The 21,124-nt window shown below is 39.6% G+C and overlaps 1 protein-coding gene across 1 annotated transcript; it reads left to right on the top strand.

Moving 5' to 3' along the window:
• Positions 1–8,876: 8,876 nt before the first annotated feature.
• Positions 8,877–18,507, top strand: ndfip2 (Nedd4 family interacting protein 2). The gene is made up of 8 exons (XM_023395609.2): positions 8,877–9,105; positions 12,807–13,035; positions 13,323–13,453; positions 13,946–14,033; positions 14,231–14,355; positions 15,253–15,319; positions 15,418–15,524; positions 15,608–18,507. The coding sequence occupies exons 1-7, from the start codon at positions 9,079–9,081 to the stop codon at positions 15,519–15,521; spliced, it is 771 nt and encodes a 256-aa protein (XP_023251377.1). The 5' UTR covers positions 8,877–9,078; the 3' UTR covers positions 15,522–15,524; positions 15,608–18,507.
• Positions 18,508–21,124: the final 2,617 nt, after the last annotated feature.

The raw sequence follows: 21,124 nt of genomic DNA on the forward strand, positions 1-21,124 counted from the left end.
CTTTGCCACTGACTCCCCCATAGCATGCCCCCACTGCTGAAAAAAATCCTACAAGAAACACTGACAAGTGTTGAGAAAGATGGTTCTTTTCACCTCTGACCGAGTGGCCTCAGGGGTTAGAGGGCTGCTCTGTTGTTGATCTTACTACTTTTCAGGACCGACACACAAAGGACAGAGTGAAAAGCTTTAACAAAGACACTCTCGACAAAAGTGCTAAATAGCTGCAGGGGCCGTTTACAGGTGTAGAGACTCAAGCACCTTTCACAAATTGTGGAAGAACAGCCTGCGACAGAGCGCAGCAGTTTCATCTGAATGAGCCACACATGACAAACTTGTCAGTTTCAGGAAGGGAAAGGATGTAGTTCAATGAAATACACTTCCAGCGAGAAGAGGGAGAAAGCTGCTGGATGGAAACCCTCTAGGTGTGTGATGACCTCCCCTCCGTCTCAGGTAGGGAAAATATATATTGGCTCTATCACATATTATTTATGCATAATGGCTTGAGGAAATGCTGAGCTTGGCTTTCCAATTCCCCCTGCCTCGCCACAGTATATGAGTCCCTTGGGGTACATGTGATAGATTTTTAATCTCTTTCCTTTGGAGCCTTTATAATGTATATAAGGGTTCTAACCCCAAGGTATATATTGCACAATTTATCATTAAACTAATCATTAAAGAATTTCATTGTTCAGCAGTTTGAAGGAGGCTGTTGTTGATAACAAGGCACACACAGTATTTGTCTCTAGGACAGGCTCCTACTCTTTCGGAGGTTGGAATATGTTGTAATGAGGCCTGGCCAATCATGAGGGTGGATAATCAGTCCTCGCTGGAGTTTCAGATCATCATGACGGCTCAGAAAAGCTTCTAACTATGTTGCAGAAGCTTTGGTTAAGGTTTAATATAGCATATCCACTCAATATGTTTGTTTATCCACCAGTACCTACCTGCATAACTTCCTACTCACAGTACACACACTTTTTCCCCTCTGAACCATCACATTCAAAGAAACCAAAGTAGAGATTTGCAAGAGAGTTCTTTTGCTGTCAAACTGTTTCTAGCACAGCTCAGGTCCCCAGATCGTTTCTGCTGTTTGGAGAGGCAAAAACATACTCCTACTCTTTCCCACTCTTCAACTTTCTCAGGTTTTTGGGTTTTTTTTGCAGCGCAGGAAACAACTGTCCCCCAGACCTTATTTTAGAAAACAGATAAAGGATTTCATCTTACATCAGAGCTTCCAGTCTCTGCCTGGTGTTGCTCAGGAGCGAGGTGGTCGTTGAAAGCCCGACAGAGATATTGTGATAGATGACCTCGGGCAAACCAGATGCCAAGTCACTAATAAAAAGCACTCGAGGGGGCCGTAAACTAAAAGTCAACCAAAGGTTATCGGAACAAAAGAAAACAGTATTTTTCACAAGCGGCACCTGCTCTTGATCATATTGATTCGGTCTCGATCCTGATACTGAAGCCTTAAAGATGAACAAGCTCTTCACATATGGAAATTAAAAAGATAGATAAAGGCGTACCCTTTGGGCTTGGCACCATTAGCTGGCAATGCCAAGGAGCTGGATCTGTATAATTGCTCAAAGAACTATGATGAAACTCAGATATTCGGGGGAATGCGTTGTTGAATGTTGTTAAAACTAAACTATACACCTTAGTTCATACTTCATTTAGGCAATATGCCTCAAAAGCTTTCATAGTGGACATCTATACATGAGATGCTCTCAAGCACTGTGGTGAGTGATTTATTGCTTTCATAAAAGCAGCGTAAAGAATATTTAATTATTATTTCTTATCAAGAATTTGAAATAAATTGGATAAATAAACGCATTGCAACTTTTAGCACAGCAGTGATGTACAGTACTCCAAGCAGGCCTTCAACAGTCGCATAGCAACAGCAGCCAGAGCTTCCTACATACAGTAGATGTGTTTAGTGTTGCTCGGCACTCCGTGGAAACTGAAGCCGAGTAGTTCTGGTGGGAATGTGCAGCAGCATATTAATACATTTGTCCTGTTCTTGTTGTGTTTATGTTGACCCGAGCTCAAAGTGCCGAGAGGACAGACTGAGGTGGATTCTTAACCCTAATGGCCGACCCAAATAACCTCCTCCGAGCCCCGAAAACCTCACGAGGTGGTGGAGACTCACTTTCTTCTTGAGAAACTCAATGAATGAATTCTTTCTGATGTCTCTTTTTTTTTTCTTCCTCTCCCTGCCTGCCAACTGACATACTTTCTTTTAATTCATCAGCAGAGCGGCGAGCAATGGAGGGAGCGTGGGAGAGAGTAGGAGGGAGAAGGGATGGATGGAGAGAGAAAGAAAGTCTTTTTCAGCATCAAAAGACAGTCTCGGAGACTAGAGGGAATACACTGACTCTGCGATGTGCTTTTTGATGATGCCTTTCTGTTTTATGAACTCAATGATATGCAACAGCAGTAGCAGTGTATTAGCCTACTTCTCCCTTTACTGTTCTTTCCCTCTGTCTCGCTTGCTCTCTTTCACTCATCTTAATACACTCTGTCGTTCATTACTCCCTCTCTTGCATGCATCTCACTTTCTCTCTCGTCACATGTTAAAACCTGTCTTTTATTTTGTAAAACATTCAGTCTGGAACCGACCTGCAGGCGAAGAAGAAGAACTCTACCAGACAATATCTTGACAGCCCACTGAGAGGGGATGATCCCAGACGCTGAACTTTTCTTGCAGAAGCAAATGATCCCTTAATCATTAAACATTTAAAGGGCTATTCCCCAAGTGTTCAATACTACTGAGAATAACATGTCCTATTATGTATGACCCAGAAACAACTCACTTGTATCTTGACTCACATCTGCTCACTGCAATAATTATTGAGAAAAAACAGGCTTTTTGAAGAGACATAAAAGAGAATACTGACCACTGTTTTGCTTTGTCAAACTGCGGAGGAAAGTTTTATACAGGCCAAGTTCACATGATTAATGTTATGTTTGATTGAATGTGATTAGCTCTTTGCATCCATATCACCCAGCTGTCGCCGCGTCTTCGGTGAATAGAGCAGTGTTGAGCTACATGATTTAGTACACAACATTATCCCATGAAAATTGAGCGTATCTCCTAAAATACCATCTAAGCACAACAGCAGCTGTCTGTCAGGCATGATATACATAAACGTGATAAACTGACATGTTGTTATTGTCAGGAGGCCAAACACTTATCTACTTATCTCATAAATACCCATGTGAAAACCACATTTTTAAATGTCACTGGGCCCAATCTGATCATCATGTTTCTATCTTGGTTTGTGTTTTGCATTGCTACCAAGGATTTACACTGAGCTTGGTGGAGGGACGAGGCGTGGGTCAGGGAAGACCTCTCTCAATTTTGGGGCAGAACTGGATCATTTATGATGAATTTGATTATTTTTCTCTCTTAAGTCTGGGTCATGGTGTTTGATACGGCCTTGGCGGAGGTCTGCGCGCTCTGATTCAACTTTTATATGTCCCCCAAAAGTGTACATATACTTAAATATGTACAATTATCACAGTTTTTACTAATAAAGTTGTTCTCCATGCTGTGAGACCATTGTCCTTTACTTCCCCTGCTTGACTGACTGTTCAAGTTAGTTTCAAAATACACTTTAGAGCTGCTATACTCTTTATATTAACCAATCATGTGATATGGGATAAAACTTAAGTAAGTGATTTAAAACTTAATTTAGATGAATATTTCCCATTACTAAATATTTAATGATTGTTTGATCCTAGCTGTGCGTACAGGGTGTGTTAGATGTTAGTATGGGGAAATGTACCACAGTTGTTATGAATAAATCTGGTGCAGTAGCCTGCTGTTAGTGAACTTTAACTGATGGGGTCATCAGACAACCCAACATCAAATAGCAGCAAAAGAAATTATCAGCAGCGATCGAACTTTCATTTCATCAAAAGCTTGTTAACTTGATCAAAACACAATGGTTAGACTGACAAAACAAATGTGGGTAAGGCAGGTAGAGTAGAGTAGACAGGCAGACCAAGCCGGGACAATATGAGGCTGATGACTTATGAAGAGCAGGTACAGTATGTAGATTAATTTAACACTGTTTCTTAAGTTTCATCCACTTGCACTTGTCATTACACAAAATTCTAGCATGACCAAAAATGATTATCTTAAAAAGGTCTTTCAGTCTCATATTCAGCTCTGCCAGATGCCGTGGAATAACTCAAATCTTCCCACTGTACTTTCTCCGGATTCATCAGTGTTTCATGGAAGATCTCACTTCAAAATAATGTTACATGTTTCATGATGGATGAAATGGTCGGACTGTATTTTTTTTTTCCTCACTTTTAAGTCAGAATACAAAATGAAATGACTTGTTACATGGACATTTTTTGGAGTGTGAATTCACATTCCCTGCAGACATTATGTCCACTCATTAGCCGTTCTGTATGGTCAGAGCTAAATGAGTGGTGGCATTCTGGTTTTATCGCAGTCGCTCTGCACAAGACAAAGGCTGAACAATCACTGTGATCCCATTAAACACAATTGTAATAATAACGCCAGTAGGCTTTAACATACTTGGATTTCCTAAGTGTGAGTGAAACATAAAATGTGCATTATTTTAAAAGGAAACATGACACACAGTGTGATTCCACAGGATGTAGAGTATAACCTTGTGTTTTCTGCCCTCTGCTGGACACTTTAAGTACACACAGTATACATGCATGCACTGTATGCTCCACTGCACCCCCCCACACACATTCACACGCCTACACACTCATCAGCAGACACAGAGAGGCGTGTTCGTGTGATTAATGCTCTCTGATTTCACATTTCTTGCTAATTAGCAGCTGCTTGTAGCCCATACCGACGGCTATATAAAAGACATTTTACTTAGCCTGTGTCGATAGAGCCATAGACACCATAATTACACGTTTAATTACCCCATGTTTGGAGTTTGTACTGTACAGGGGCTAATTTAATGGAAAGAGTTTCTGCTTATTTAACTTTTCAATTACTGCTCTGTTCTTACAGCGTGAAGAGGTGGGCTGGATGGAAACTGAATTCAAATCTTTCTTCAGTAATCTGCAAAATTTGAACATGTTTCATAACATTTGCTTGCATTATGTATGTTGTGATCAAGTGCATGCATTCATCATTAATGCATTCAAAGTCCTCATTGTATCTAGTGGTTATCAAAGCTCTGCTCTAGGCTTTTCAATTATTTAATATATTTGACAGTCAGAAAACTACAAAACCTCTTTATTACTTTACAATCTTTTGCGCAGCATGTGTTATAGTCTTTATCGAACCCCAGGATACAACATGATGATGTATTCTGTTCCAGAGAAAGATACTGTACATATCTCATACGCTGTTTAAGAAAAGTAACAAATTACTGAGGTGGGGCCGAGCCTTTCCACAGTTATGAATATTTTCTTTGACTTTTCTAATGCAGTTGTTCATGTTTTGTTCTGACGATTTAACCACTTTGCAACCTATACATCTATATGACACATTTCATATTTTTCTCTTTTTGTCAAGGTGGGAATAATGGATGGTCTAACTTTGCAAATATATGAACCAAATATATAACCCTCCCCCTATCTGACCCCTTTTCAAACGCCCCTCCCACCAATTTTCATGCAGTCCCTCACATAAAATATTTCACTGTTTATGCTCTACAGACTGAGTAATGATCATTTTTTGTCAGAATTTATTTATAACATTTAAGAAATACATTGGAGCCCTCCACACATCCTTCCTCTAATGCAATTTTCCCCACATTTCCACACATAAAATGTAAATCCACCCAAAAGACACTACAGTCAGGCAATTAAATTGCAGCTTGTATCCATTCAAAACCAACAGATGTCTTCTGCTGTAATACACCAAGTCCATCAGCCTCGAACAAAACACTCACCTCCAGTCAAATAGCGAAAGCTTTCACAGCATAAGAATGAGTCTGCCACCTCTGAAAAGCTGCAGCATGTGACAGAGACACCCACTGTTTCTTTATATAACACCTTTTTATAGCACCTATTTACCTTGAAATGATGTTGCCAAGTAACAGCATCCTGATTGTGTGGTGTGTGTGAGTGTGTGCATGTGTGGGTGTGCATACATCTGCTTGCAGGTGTGTGTGTGTGTCAGTGATGGATGCTCTAAAGAACTATTATAGGCTCTAAAAGTGGGGTTGTAACAGCAGCTGGGCAAATGACTTCAAGTCCTCTTTACTCTCCTGCAGGCCTGCTGCTGTAGAAAGGTGCAGGCAGAAACTCATATATCACTACTACACATTAATCCTTAATGCTGCTAATGCCTGCTGCCTTGCAAAGGGCAAAACACTTTACGATGGAATGATTCAGGATGTGGCAAATACCTTTTTCTGCATCTCACCTCATGTCTTTCTCACATTTTTCAACCCTCTCCTTCCCTCTCCTTCTCAGCATGAGCTGCTTAACTGATACATGTACTACAGTAATCCCCTTCTTAGCGAATGGGATTAATATTTAATTCAAGAAGAGCCTTTTATCAATACCTCGCTGTGCATTCATTGTTCACTCTGTTTAGGGTGGCTTTAGCCAGCTTTGGGCAAATTGGAGGAATGGTAAGTGTATTACAGAGATAGACTGGGCAGATAGGAGAGAAAGAACATCACTGGAGTTCTTTTACAAAAGTATCTGCACTAAGTTTTTGGAGGTTTTAGAAGGAGCATTTATCAGCAGCATGTTGGAAATGCTAGTGGGGTTGAAATGAAGTTTGGGAAAAACACTAATAGCTTTGCAGCTAAAACTATCCTATTTGCAATACACCACAGGAGTATTTGTCTTCAAATTGCCCTTTATTCATTGCACTCCTACAGCTCCTTTTTTTGTCAGATAGGCTTCTGAAAACCCTGAACTATTCCTTTAAAGTCGATGTGTAATGGTTTCCGAACCTTTTTGTGCTTTATCCTTGAAACTCCAGTACTCGCATTCATAACGGTACCAAGAACCTATTATACGCCACTCACCTGCAATGCTGATCCAGGATTAGCACAGAAGCAAGAACACATGACAGAGTAAACTTGAGAATGACACAAACCTGCCTCACTCTCCTGATATAAACAAACGCATGGTGTATTTATTATGCACTAGGGCAAGGGAATTTAATACTGTTTATCATTTTGCTTATTGATGAGAAAAACTTGAAACATTGCCATTTATTTTCAGCAATTTACTTTTAACATGATGGTTTTGGGTCAGCCTTTTGCTTAACGACATGACTGTTGGAAATCTGTTTGAAATTACGCAATATTTGGCACAGAAAAACAAATACACACGGTCAACTATCTCTGTGCATCCTGTGAAATAGGTCAGTGTTATTTCTTTTTGACAGTGAGCTGTTAATATTGGCCAGATATTGCAAAGTGCAATCCCCCCGGTACGCTCGCAGCCGAGAGCAAAGACCATGAAATCCATCTGAGGTTATTCTCTGTGGGAGAGGGCTCAGGAGGTTCAGGACCTGCTTGTTTCTATAGGTGTTATACATGCACAAGGACAGATCTCTTTGTAGCTGAAGGTGGGATCACCGAGGGGCTTTACTGTACTGTTTCTGGTAAGAGAAGCTAATGTGTCAAAGGTATAAAAAAAAAAAGAGATACACTACCTCTACATCTGCAATGCTAAAGTTCACAAAGTTTTCAAGAGAAACCTACAAACTATGATTTCCAAAAGCTGTTGAATAAAAATGAATCCATGTTGCAAAAAGAGTTGATAAAACAATGAAGAGGTGTTTTGCAGAACTTTAACTTCATGAATATTAGTAGAAGTAATGGCTTGACTAAATAAAACAAACAAAAAAACATATTTCAAGGTCCTCTTACCAGAAACAGACTGCATCAGCATCTGGAGTTTGTCACTCAGTTGACATTTCTTTATTGTTGGCTAATAAATTAAGACCACGTAAAACCTGATAAAGACTTTGTGATACTGTTGAAAGCTCTGGAAAAGCTAGTAAGTCGGCCTTGATTTGGGATTGTTGTGTCAAATTTGTGTTGAATGTTGTTCTAAACATCTCAGATAGTGATGCAATCTGCTCCAGAGGTGGAATTACCTTGGGAAGGTACAAAATATAGCCTTTATATTGTAAATATTCTTGGGTTATGGATAAATTAAAGATTAAAAATTAAACATGGCACCAGAAACTTGGTGGTATTCCTGTGAAGCTATGTGAAAGCATAAATACAGTGAAATTTGTGAACAGAGAAAAAGACAAAAGAATGACAAACATTAGCCTATAGGGTGAAGAGATTATTTACACTTTTATTAAATACAACCCATACACCTGAGGCATTTTTTATCATAATTCTTTATTTTTTATTATTATTAATTACACTACATATTAAAAGTACATACACCTCAGTACACCATGTAACAATCTTTTCATGATCTCAAACGTCATTAAAAAGCTGCGGGTGGTGGTTTACCGACAAAAGTTGGCTTTGGCTCCACCTACTGGTTACAGGTATATTTACCACTTCGTGAGAATTTGCGTCATCACACTTCCTCAATCTGTGGAAATCCATGTTCGGCCCCCGCCATCAAGTTAGCCAGAGTTGGGCTAAAATCAGAAATAAAGGGAATCCGCCTTCAAAATAAACCTACACCAAGAGCCAAAAAAAAAAAAAAAAAAATATATATGTGTGGCAGTTATTAGTCAATCATTTTCACACAGATTGGATGTCCAAAAAAATTACACCTCAAATACATTCAACAAAAAGGAATACATCCAAATCATGTATCACACCATTGTATCGGAGACATGCTCGCCCAATGTTATGAGACGCATTACGTTTACAAAATTTTATTTTGAAATATTTGACCGGAAGTTGTACGTTTCCGTTGCAGCTTGACTCTGTTGATCAACGTTTCACCAACAACGGTATTTTTCTAAGCAGTTGCACTGTGGATTGCAGCCATTGCTTTCATCGACTTGTATCCTGATATTCAGCGTTGTTTGGGGGAAGTATCTCCTGCCCGTAACACAAAATTCGGGGGTAAACACAAGTCAGATTTTCCTCTGGTTTTCTCGGCTGGCTTCCTCGCCAGCTGATTCTCGTCGGGATGGACCCAGCAAGCCGATACCAAGTGGTGAGTGTGGACAGAGGGGATCAAAACACCGTTTGATAGCTCGGCCTGCCTGACACAGGAAACAAGGCCTTGCTTAAATTAAGGCTTTCCAAAAAGAAAAGAAAAAAAAAAAAAAAACTATTAAAAGAAGTTGTATTACGCAGACTCGAGATCAATACCGGTTAACTGACCTCTGATACTTTACCTCTGTTATATTTTCGACATGTGTTTTTCCACAAATTGTTTTGTTTTGACACCTAGCCTTCCATCAGACACTTCCGCATTGGCTAGGCTAGCGTTAGCTCAGATCAGTCACGTAGGCCCTTGAAAGTTAACACCCGAATAAACTGTATTACACACTTATAAACCCTCTCTAAGGTTTATTTGCGTGGTAATTACAAAGCCTGTGTCAGTCACACGGCTAACACCAGTTAACAAGCTAAGCTGTAAGTTAGTGTTAGCAGGGGAATCTATTAGCTGGCTAATGTCTATTACGGCTTTATGGGACATTCTTCAGTCACTTAGTTAAATGTTTTTATCATTTCCAAGATTAGCAAACTCCTCGTTTAAGTTCTCAAGTCCAAAGGAATTAAGAGTAATGTGAAGGGATTGTCACTAATAACTTGGTAATTAATAACTTAATAGCTAACTTTTCCATAGTACCACTTACTTTATTTCCTGGCACAAAATTTAATGGCAGTACAATTTGTGTTCCCAGTCCTAGCTGAAACGAAAAAAGTGTCTACCTCATAAAATGGTAAATACTTGTGTTAACTGGCCTAAACATGTGGAGACTATTTCTTTTACATATTACCACACATGTATAATAACAATAGCAGCTGAGAAATATTGGAGACATTTATGACCACTTTGGGATAAAGTCCGCTTTGTGCTTGGATGCCTGTGGTTCTGGGTATGTGAGTGTTAATCCCACAGGGGTCAGAACGAGCCAAAGAAAATCAGTGTTGTGTTCTAACTGTTCAACCTTGAACAGAGCAGACATTTCAACAATAATAAAGTTTTCTGTAAGAAGTAATACGCAATAACTCTGTACAGTTCAACACCTTCAGGCCAAACTGATAAAAGTTAACAGATGTTGTGTTGTGCAGACAGCCCCATCTTCATCTCATTACACCCACACGTTTTACCCTCGATCTATTGTTTTCTTTTTTAAATAATACTCAGATTTCTTCAAGTATGGGGCACTGCTGCTCTGAGCCGGCCTGCATGAGTTTCGGGTATATTTGGACACACAAGGAGGCTTTGGGCTATGTTGTTAAGATCTTATGTAATCCCCTGTGCGCGGGGGTGCGTTATGCTTTGTCCTTGATTCTGAGCCAGTCGTCAGGCACTCATTCACTCCCTGCCTTGTACACCGACCCTGCGCTGGTGGAGGTTTACAGGGTGGTTTGAATTCCCAAGATTTTTCCAGAAGTTTATCTGCGTGGTGATGAACAAGTTTCCTTGTAATTTTGACTGTGTCTTTAAAAAATGTCCACTAGTTAATTGAGCTCTTCTGTTATTAGTCAGATGGTGTTTTCCCTGTTTGTAGTGGTGTAATACCACTGCAAGAAAATTGCCATTACTTCATGGAAAATGTTGACAAATTTCCCTTTTAAACACATAATTATGATCCTGATGATTAGGACTCAGAAATACCATGAAAAATATAGGTTTCAACCTACTTGTAGCCAAAACCAAAGGAAGTTTAAAACCAAAACTAAAATTGCCCTCAGCATTTAGGTACCACCACATCAACATTTCCTGTCCTTATCTTGCAAACTGCAAACTTAATGAAGCTATTGGACAAAAATGTTAAAAGCAGAAGAGTTATGATGTTTGGCATATCAACACAAACTATCAGCCGCTCATTTCTTTGAGTTGTGTTGTTCAGAAATTTGTCTCAGGGCAAAGAACAAGTTTAACTCGCTTATCCACATTGTTTAAAGACAGCTTTGGTGAATCATTTGTTTTTATCAGAAGCATTACGCATGATTGATTAGTCTGTGTTTGTTATCTGTTAAAGCTGGGTTTTGTACCAGTGAATAAATCATAAAAAAACAATGTGATGTTTAAACAAAAAAAAAGTCAAATTTTTATCAAGGACAAGGATTGCACAACAAATTGTTGTGGATCTGTTTTGGTTCAAGTTAACTTTCTCAAGGACACACTGATAGAAGTCACAGAGGAGGTGAGACAGGATCGCTCTCCCTAACTTTGCCAACCCGGATTTCCCGTCAGCCGCTCTGTAACCATCATGTTCCCCTCACCCCTCTGTAATTTCAGAAGGGGTTTGGACCTTTCGTCTGGCGAAAATGAATGTACTTGATCCTGTAAAGAACTCCCTCGGCCGTAGAGGGGACTCTCATTAACTGATTACATGTGTATCGCTTTCCCAGAGACCTTCCTCTGTTGGCATACCAGTGTAGTTTGCCACCTCTGTTCATACAGTGTCAAACATTCTGTTGAGGGCATATGGTACTGCTCTTACCCAGCACCACCACCACCAGTAATTTTATTCCAGCACATGCTTTATTTTAGCAGTTAAAGTTGTAATCTTATGACTGCCTCGCAACAAAAGAGCCACTTAGTGTTTTGCTAGCTGAGCGCTTATAATGTGAAGCAGCAGCAGTAGGAAATGTTGGATTCAGATTAGCAGTGTCTTAGTACAGGTCTGACATGGCTGTAGGCGGATGAGGAGTAAACAGTCAGGCTGTTATCAATTAGATAAAAGTGCACTGGATGACATACATGCATCCCTCATGGTTATGCTGGCAATGTGGAATGGCTGGCCCCACCACTGCCAGTAAAACCTGCTCTACAGGATGGTAATTACTGACTGCACCTACGCTGATCGCAGCAAAATGCTGAAAGCATCAAAGACTGGATTTGATTTCATGAGAATCTGCGAGCGTGTAACTAAATTAAACATTAATGAATAGACCTTTTATTAATTTGATTTATTACTGATGATGGCTTATGATACCTGGCTGATTGATGTCATGACATTTCCTCAACACAATGTAGCATTTTTGTGCGCCGCTAAACAGAATACAAAACTCCAGAAACTACTGTCAATTGCAAAGGATGATGGGAATGACAGTGATGTTTAAAAACCCCCCAAAAAAACTTGACACAAAATAAATATCTCTCTAAAAGCAAACAAAGACAACAACAAGACTGCAACTGTAAGTCAAATAAACTTTTATGGAAAATTGACCTTCATGTAAAGTCTATGATGTAGACAATATGTAAAATACTGGGGAAAAATCACCATGTATTGTATATGAGCCTATAAGATGTAACCAAGAACACACTGTAGGTCACTGAAACTTGTTCCTGTGCAAATATTGTGTTGCCTAACTGATGTTGCTGCTGCTGTAAGCAAACATTTGTGATGTGCAACCACAAAATACGTCACCAAAATCCCCAAAATTGCAGCTAATGACAACTGAGTTTATGACTGTTGCTTTCCTCTTTTACTCTCTGGTTGTTATTTTAGTCAAGTCACAACTATTGTTACACAATCTGATGTGTGAGCTCACAAAAAGTGTGGTTTTCACAGTCATACTTCTCTCAGCTTTAGAAAGTGTCTGCGTAGAAGAATGTACATGATTGGTGCCAGTTTTAGAAATGTGGAACAGTGTGAGCATCCCCTCGAGCAGCCACACTTTTTTTGGCTGGCTAATCAGCTGACCCGCTTGTGCTGATTCCCCCAACAGTTGCACAATGAGGATGACTCTTCAGAAGCCTCCACCAGTGAGCAGCAGCCGTGCACCTCTGCAGCGGCTCAGGCCAGCACGTCCAGCCAGGACCACAGCCAGGCCCAGGCCAGCTCGGCCTGTGCCTCATCAGCAGGGGAAGCATCGGGATCGAGGTCTCAGGGAGAAGCGGAGGCCCCTCCACCTCCATACGCATCCATTGACCTTGGGGCAACTGCAGCTGCACCCGGTGTGTTTAAAAAAATAAAAAAAAATAAAAATTTCAGCCTTAAATGTACATTCTCTTAGCTGCAACTTCATTTCTCCAAAGTGTGGCTGCATGCTTCCTACAGCAGCAACAGGATTACATCTCTGCAATTTTGTGCCAATTATTGGACTGACTTTACTCATGAGTCACTGCTGATTTCCATGACAGCATTACCACATTACTGGCAGCTACTTAGCTAAATACAGAATGCGGTTCCATTTCTTTCCTTTTTGTAAATGCGCCTTCTTCCCTCTCCGTCCCTCCCACAGAAACTAGTTTCCAAGGTGACTTCCCAGTGCCCCCACCCTACAGCGTCGCCACGTCACTGCCCACATATGACGAAGCGGAGAAGGCCAAAGCTGCCGCCATGGCTGCCTCCGCTGTGGAGGTGATGCCACGGGTGAGGAATTACACTCTTATACACTATACAGATAGAGTTCACCTCAATGCATGCCACACAGATTATGGTTAACGTTCAGAACTGCCCCACCCTCATGAAATATTTGACACGTAAGAATCTTTTTTTGTTTTCACACGTCATATATTTTTTTATCTCACAGTCTGACTGTGTAAATTTGCTGAAGGCAGATTTTGAACTTCTGTACCAAACATCTCAGATGTATTAAGCCCTATATAATTGTTGACCAGCTTTATGAAGTTTGAGTTCATGACATCCACTGTTGTACGCCATGAGTCACTTCAAGAACAGACTGAGCATTTATGAAAATGCCAAGGGGGAAGGTCCATGAATGACACGGCTCTCAGGTCAAACATGTGTTGCAACTCATCTGTTGACTTTGTGTCATGGCATGTTTGCTTTAAACCAGTCTCATATGTTTATCTGCTGGGGGTTGTTTGTTTGTGTGTGTGTGTGTGTGTGTCTGTCTGTTAGGATGATGAATTCCCCCCCAGAGATGATTTCAGTGACGCCGATCAGCTGCGAGTTGGGAACGATGGGATCTTCATGCTGGCCTTTTTCAGTAAGTCTGTCTCATGTCAACATCTTTGATGCATCTGTCAAAACAGTGTTTGTTTTTACCAAGCCAATGACACACTCTTGAATCCTATTATACTTAAACAACTAAACAAGTGTTTCCTGAATGTATCATATTTTCTCTTACTTTGTGTTATTATTATAAAGAAAAATGACCAGATGTCTTAATGTTTGTCCCTCTAGTGGCCTTCCTGTTCAACTGGATCGGGTTCTGTTTGTCCTTCTGTTTGACCAACACCATCGCAGGACGCTACGGAGCCATCTGTGGCTTCGGCCTGTCCCTCATCAAGTGGATTCTCATCGTCAGGGTTTGTATTTTTATATTTGTGCTGCGCTGAATTTTCACCAGCAGCGGGGTAACACTTAATACAGTTTTATTCTGGAGATAACCTTTGAAAAAGTTACTGTCAAAGACTAGACCTCCCTCCTGACATGTGTTAAACCATATAAAAATAATCTTTTTTCTTTTTACAAAAAAGTTCAGTAACCTTGTCAAAAACGCTTCTCACATCTACCTCGCTGAAATCCCTAATCTATGATTCAAAAGTTTAAATACTCCACACAGCAGGTCACCAGCTAAATTGAGAATAGTCCATTCTCTTTTGATGTTGCAAAATCAGTTCGTCCATCCACATATTTAACTCAGAATTAAGGTGAGCATCGAGAAACATCAGTTCAACAGCCTCCTTGTGCCAAAACACATGGATCATTCTGCAGAGTGAAGCTAACAATGAGCAGCAAGTTGAAAGAGTAGAATTATCATAGAGTCCAAATGCAGTGGCAAAGAGACCACAAGTTACACAAGTCAGGAGAGGGAGGGCGACTGTCTATGATGTAAGTAACCCATGCCTGCTCATGTAACATGTTATGCTCCAGTGGAGTTATTGAACAGCCAAGAATGACCAGTGTCACAGATGTTATACTGAGAAACCCTGAGAGACAAAAACACAGTCTGAAAGATGTGAGTGTGTGTGACTGACAAGCTACACAAATGTGGGATTTACTTTCCACTTTAACGGAGGTATTTCATGTTTCACTTTATACAAGAAAAGAGCTTTAAGGATGAAAATATCTTTGGGCTGTTATATCTCAGGAGAAGTGCTGTGTATCTTTAAAGAGTCCGATAATAATGGTCATAAAACCCTGAGTAGATTTAATTGTAAGTAAAAATGCTTAAAGAGACAAATGTCTTTTCCTGTTTGCAGTTCTCTGACTACTTCACTGGCTACTTCAATGGTCAGTACTGGCTCTGGTGGATCTTCCTGCTGCTCGGTGAGTTTCTTGTTAAATTCTACAGAATGTTTCTGCGAAGTGGAAAAATGTGGAAGTTTCTGCTGTGAGGTGATTAAAGAGTTATCCTCCCTCCACAGGTCTCCTGCTCTTCTTCAGAGGTTTCGTTAACTATCTAAAAGTCCGCAACATGTCAGAGAACATGGCCACCTCTCATAGAACACGCCTCTTCTTCCTCTACTAAAAGGTAGTGTAAGATCTGCTCTGAAAACCTGAAAGAGAAAAAATCACTACACTGCAGCCCTAATGATGAGATTTCATTTCCCACAGGTCTCCACGCCATCGCCATTCCTTTTCAATGTGAAGTTCCCTCCCTCCCCCTCGAATGACCTGACTGAGGAGCCTTGCAGTGAAGAGAGGAGGCGGGGAAGGAATGAAGGAAAGAAAGTAGGGAGAAAGTGTTACCAGTCTCATTAAAAGCATAACAAAGCTCACTCTGAAGTCACTACTTCTGAACCGAGGAGAAAACAACCCTCCATCTTTGATTTTCATTTTCCTTTGATTCAAAGCTCGATGACGCCGAGCCAACGCGTGTGTCATGTCTCTTAAGAGCAGCAGTGCGGTTGACAAACATGACCTCAGCCGACACCTGGTATAAAGACAGAAGAAGAAATCGGATTTTAAACTAACACTGAATGAAAGCACAATGAATAAATGTTTTAAATGTTGGAAATGTGTTCGCATAATCTTGGTAGTTGCAACATTTGTTAAGTCAGCTCATTTGACGACATTGCTTTTTCTGTGTAAACGCAGTGACAGCAGTGTTACCAGCGTATAACTGTGTCTATAAAGTGACATTTGCAATTTCAAAACAGAAAAAGTGTAGGAGGTGGAAACCTATTCTGAGACTTTGATATTCAGATTTTCCCTCCAACTTTGCTTCGTTTGTCTCCGAATTTTGCGACTGAGATCAAGTAAGGAATTCACCTACTGCAGTAAAAGACTTCTGCACATTACAGCACATCTGCAGCAGTTTTAAGTACTGGTTTTACCATTCCACATTTTTTAATTTCAGGGTGTCTCGAAGAAGTCTTACTTTAACTGTGATGTAGCATTATTACGGCCTGTTAAATGAAATGAATAAGCAGAAGCCAAAAGTAACTCTCTGTCTTACTGTGATGAAAAGTGGCTGACAATATAACACAGGGCAGAAAACAGATTAGAATTTGTTTCATAATCTCCAATTTCTAAGTCTAAATAAGCTCTGACCTTTGGACTTTGGCTGAACTTACTGAAACAGGAAACAATATGTTGTTTTACAACATAAGTTTGAAATAAAAAACCAGAAGCTTTGTCTGAAGAAGCCAGTTTGTCAGTCAAAGAAAGTAAATTGGAAAAAAAAAAAGACTGTAAACCTAATGTGGAATGTGCACAAAGAGATTTCCAGGTCTTCTAATGACAGCTGTCACGCTGACCTGACCTATGCAGTAGAAATATTTTTTCCATCATGACATTTGTAGAGGAGGGCTACATTTACCTCTGCACTGGTTGGCATTCTCTCTGTTTGAATCAAAGAAAAATGAAAGGAATGCTCCCAAAATGCCTGCTTGACTGAAACCAAACCTCAATCATCTGTTCTTGACCGTATTTTACAGCGTCGGCTAAAAAACTCCTTCACCGCAACCAATCTCTTTTCTTCTCCACGCTGATTGCCAAATACGTCTGGCAAAACAGAATCTGTAAGGCACCGAGGGCCACGGCTAATCAGTGAAAGCTCCTTGGATAAATCAGTGTTTTTAGGCCACACAGGCTGCTCCGGTCGGATCTGTGGAAAGTGGCCCAAAGGCAGGAGGACGGCCTCGTATGCACCTCCTGCTTCACTGCTGTGGAAGTGGAATAAGCATTTTACATCCAGCACAATGCAGTAACTGTTAACGTGCCAGGCTTGAGTAAAAACTCTCTAGAGTAAAAGAGTCTTATGCAATTTAGTTGTTTGTAATGGCCTACAATAATATACATGTGGCTGTAAAGTCCTGTGATAATGGAATAGATGTAGTTGAATAGTTTAGTCTTCAGAGATCTAAAGAGGACGTCAGGTTTGGTCCAGAGTGAAGTGGTTGTTATTTTTAGGTAAAGCTGAGGTGCTGACTGAAGTTAAGTGTGTACCGTGCACACTCGCCAACAAAACGATTTTAATTACTAGTAAATCAGAGGAAATGCAGTGCAATAAAACCAATTAATAACATGACTGGTTGTGCATGTGTTGCATGATGTAGAGAAAACCAGCACATGGATCTCTCTCTGGGATTTCGACGTTTATGATAAGGTTAGATTTGAATTTTCTTCCTTTTTCTTTTCACGGAGTGAGAAGCTTTTGGTGATGTAACATAGCTCCTAATGAGAAGGCGGCTTCTGTGTGGACAAAACAAACTTTTTATTATGTGATGAACTGAGAACAATATCAAAGCAGGTGTTGCCATTTCTGTGACTGTGTGTGTGTGTGTGTGTAACAGCGATAAAGTCAGGGGATGATGTCCAGCGTGTACGTCATGAAAATGGAGCCTGACTGGACAAAGAAAAAGAACCTTGCTTTGTGATTATTTTTGCCATCCAGAAAATGAAATGTATATACCAGCTTATGCCAATTCATAATATTTGCACTTTGAAGAACTTCTGTACAGTATGATTTATGAATCTGCTTAACTTGATGCGGGGGTAGAAAAAGAAAAAAAAAAAAAGTTATATTAGCCATCCAAGTTTTTCAACTGGAATTCCTAATCATCCCAAATGGATTATTTGCCTTTTGCACTTTTTATTTTTTCAAAAATGATAATATTGTTATTGTGTGTCTTGTTTCATCGCTTTTAGCCTAAACTGTGACAGCTTGAGTATTGCCAAACTTTTTCTTTCTTTTTCTTTTTTGAGACTCTGGTCATATCCCACTAAAAGCCTCTTTCAGCAATATCAAGATCTTTCAATGAATTCAAGCTCTGCTGCATGATTTATCCACCCGAACACGTGGGTTACTATTAGGATTAATCTACTGCAAATACATTTCTTTGTAAATAATTGAAGAAGAAAAAAAGAGAGACGGCAGCCAGGCAATTCTTTTTGGTCAAAAATAATCCATGTAACAGTTGTTATGCATTTATTGTAAATTGTAACTGGAATTTAATTGACAGACGTTGTCTTGCCAAAATGCCAATAAACTTCAAAAGCCTGCCAGTTAAGTTTTATGTTGGGTTGTGTTTTTACTGCACTTTAAACCTCAGTGTTTTAAATCATACAGCTTGCTATCATTTGCACACATTCAACAGTGTGAATTAGGGAAATATATTACGGAAGAAACTAGGATTATCAAAATTGCACTACAAAATAAAAACAATTAGGCGGTTTGCCTTTTTTAAAGCAATCATGATCCAAAACTGATTATTCTGCATCATCTAAAGTCCATATTTATTCCTTATTAAGATGTAGTAGTCATCCAGACAACTGCCCTTCAACCAGCTTCACTTGCCATTCTCTGTTGTAACCCCCCCCGGCCTTCACATCTCACTTCAATAAAGAAGAAATGAACTGAAGATATAATAACTACTCGAAGAGAGAAATGTCCTGAATATCCAGCTAAGCCCGTGCATTACTAGAATTGTGCTTCTCTGGGTAACAAAGAAGTTCACCGACAGGGAAAGTCATGCAGATGAAGTGCTGAACTTGTTGTAGCAGTAATGCTGCATGTTTCCATGGTGAGGAAATGTCATGTAACAAAGCAACAGACTGGTTGGTCAGGGAGTTCATCCTCCACTAAGATAATGACCATAAACATATTCTCTAACATGGTGGGAGTACTATTAACTGATTTTAATTCTCATATATCACCAGAAGACAGTTTGTATCATTGGATCCACTAGATGGAGCCAAATACTGCTTGAAAAATCTTTCATCTTTATTAACAGCTCAGCACACTTTCCTTATGTGGGTCAAAGCTCTTATCAGTGTCAAAACTCTTGAGAAAGCCTGACTCCAACTCAAGCATGTCCTTCGTTATTATGTCTCTGGATTCCTGTTAACTTCACTGCTTATCTTTCGCCTTTTTTGACAACGCTTAAGGACACTCGTGGGTCATCTTTATGGGTCTCTCACCAAAAAGATCTTCGTTTTTTTTTTTTTTTGGGGGGGGGTGAAGAATTCACTTTCTTCATCTGGAATCTGAAATCTTTTATGTTCAATTTAAGTTTCATGAGTCTTGGGGTGAAGGGACTCCCCAACTCTACCCATGCGGGAGACAGTGTAATATTATTAGTTATTAAAGTATGGGAGAACAGCAGGACCAGCGTGGGACCATGAAAGTTGAATGGTTCTTATGGCTTTGATGAGCAGACATCTTTATTATCTATAAAATCTAAAAGTCAGCATTCTAAAATATTTATTTAACACCTCTTTTGCCGTTTTATTAAATGTCTCCTGTTTCATTGATGATTTGATATCTTATTTTTATGGTCTAGTTTCTCTATGCTACATGGATGATTTGTGAGCCATTTTACTCTTGTAGCTTTATTGAAGTTTAAATGGCGGCATGACCCGACCACTGATCTGAGTTCAGCCGTCCCGCTCAGAGAGGCTTGATAAATATAAGCCAGAGGCTCTTTAGCACTGCTCTGGGAGTGCTTTCTGCTCTCAGCTAGATCAATGTGTCCTCACACCCCAGTGCCTCAGGCTATTAACCAGCTCCCTCTCTCCTTACACCGCTGCCCATGTTAACATCTAAAAGCTTGGCTTTATGTGAGAAGACACCACTGGTCAGGAGGTGGAAAAATCAGCAGGTCATTAAGTGGCTGACTGTCAACTCCAGATTGCACCAATCTTGACAAACTGTGCTCAAATAACATTTAGGTTACAGCGCGAAATAAACTGATGATGTGATAAAAAGGTCAAAGTGGAAACTTCATTCGAAAAGACAGGAACACCATGTTTTTTAACACCGTGTCAAATATATATCTATATATATATATATATATATAGCCTAGTTTGTTCTCCTAAAGTGTCCAAGGAAAGACTCAATATTTCTGTGTGAATTCATGAGTTGTTATCACTCTGTTTAATTTTTTTTTTTTATCATATACATTATGTGAAAGAATCAAATCAAAAGGTCAAAAGTTCTTCTAAACTTCTGGGATGTAAAGCAATCACAGGAAGTGACATTTAAGTGATCCAGTCATTGGCTTAATGAAGTCTACATAATGCCTTCAAATCAATCATACAGGTTAAAGTAGGATTCAATAATTACTTGCAGAGATAGAATGGCCCCAGATCTCCACAGGGATTTCAAACCCAATATAATTTCCCGTGCTTTTTCTGATGCTGGATGTTATTGGTGGGTCAATATTTTTAACTTGACCTCTCTCATACCTGGTATTTTATCATTGATCTTTAATTAGTGTTTTGGGATAAGATTAATAACTGTTTAACTGCTGCAAAATTACAAGCCTGTAAATTTGGGATTAATTAAATCCTAGCACAAAGTGTTAAATGAACAAAATGAGTCTTCATCAAATACGTCTTTAGAATAAATTAATAAAATAAAATAAATGTATATGCCATTCTGTGAAACTGCAATCATACAAGTTGTACTACTCAAGCTACCATCAATCTCCCCTGAGATAATTCTCATGTATTTTTTATTCTAATATTCTGCCATTTACCATTTATTCTATTTAAAAAAAAAAAGAATGAATGGAAGAGGAACCTTCACCTTTAACACGTCTGTCGACCTTTTACTACAGTTTCACAATCACATTTTCCCAAGCAGCTCAGGGACATGCTGATTGCAATGATGTGGTCATTATTTAA

Source organism: Seriola lalandi, unplaced genomic scaffold (assembly GCF_002814215.2).
Source record: "Seriola lalandi dorsalis isolate HSWRI2012SDOR001 ecotype SW California unplaced genomic scaffold, Sedor1 jcf7180002054966, whole genome shotgun sequence".
NCBI lineage: Eukaryota > Metazoa > Chordata > Actinopteri > Carangiformes > Carangidae > Seriola > Seriola lalandi.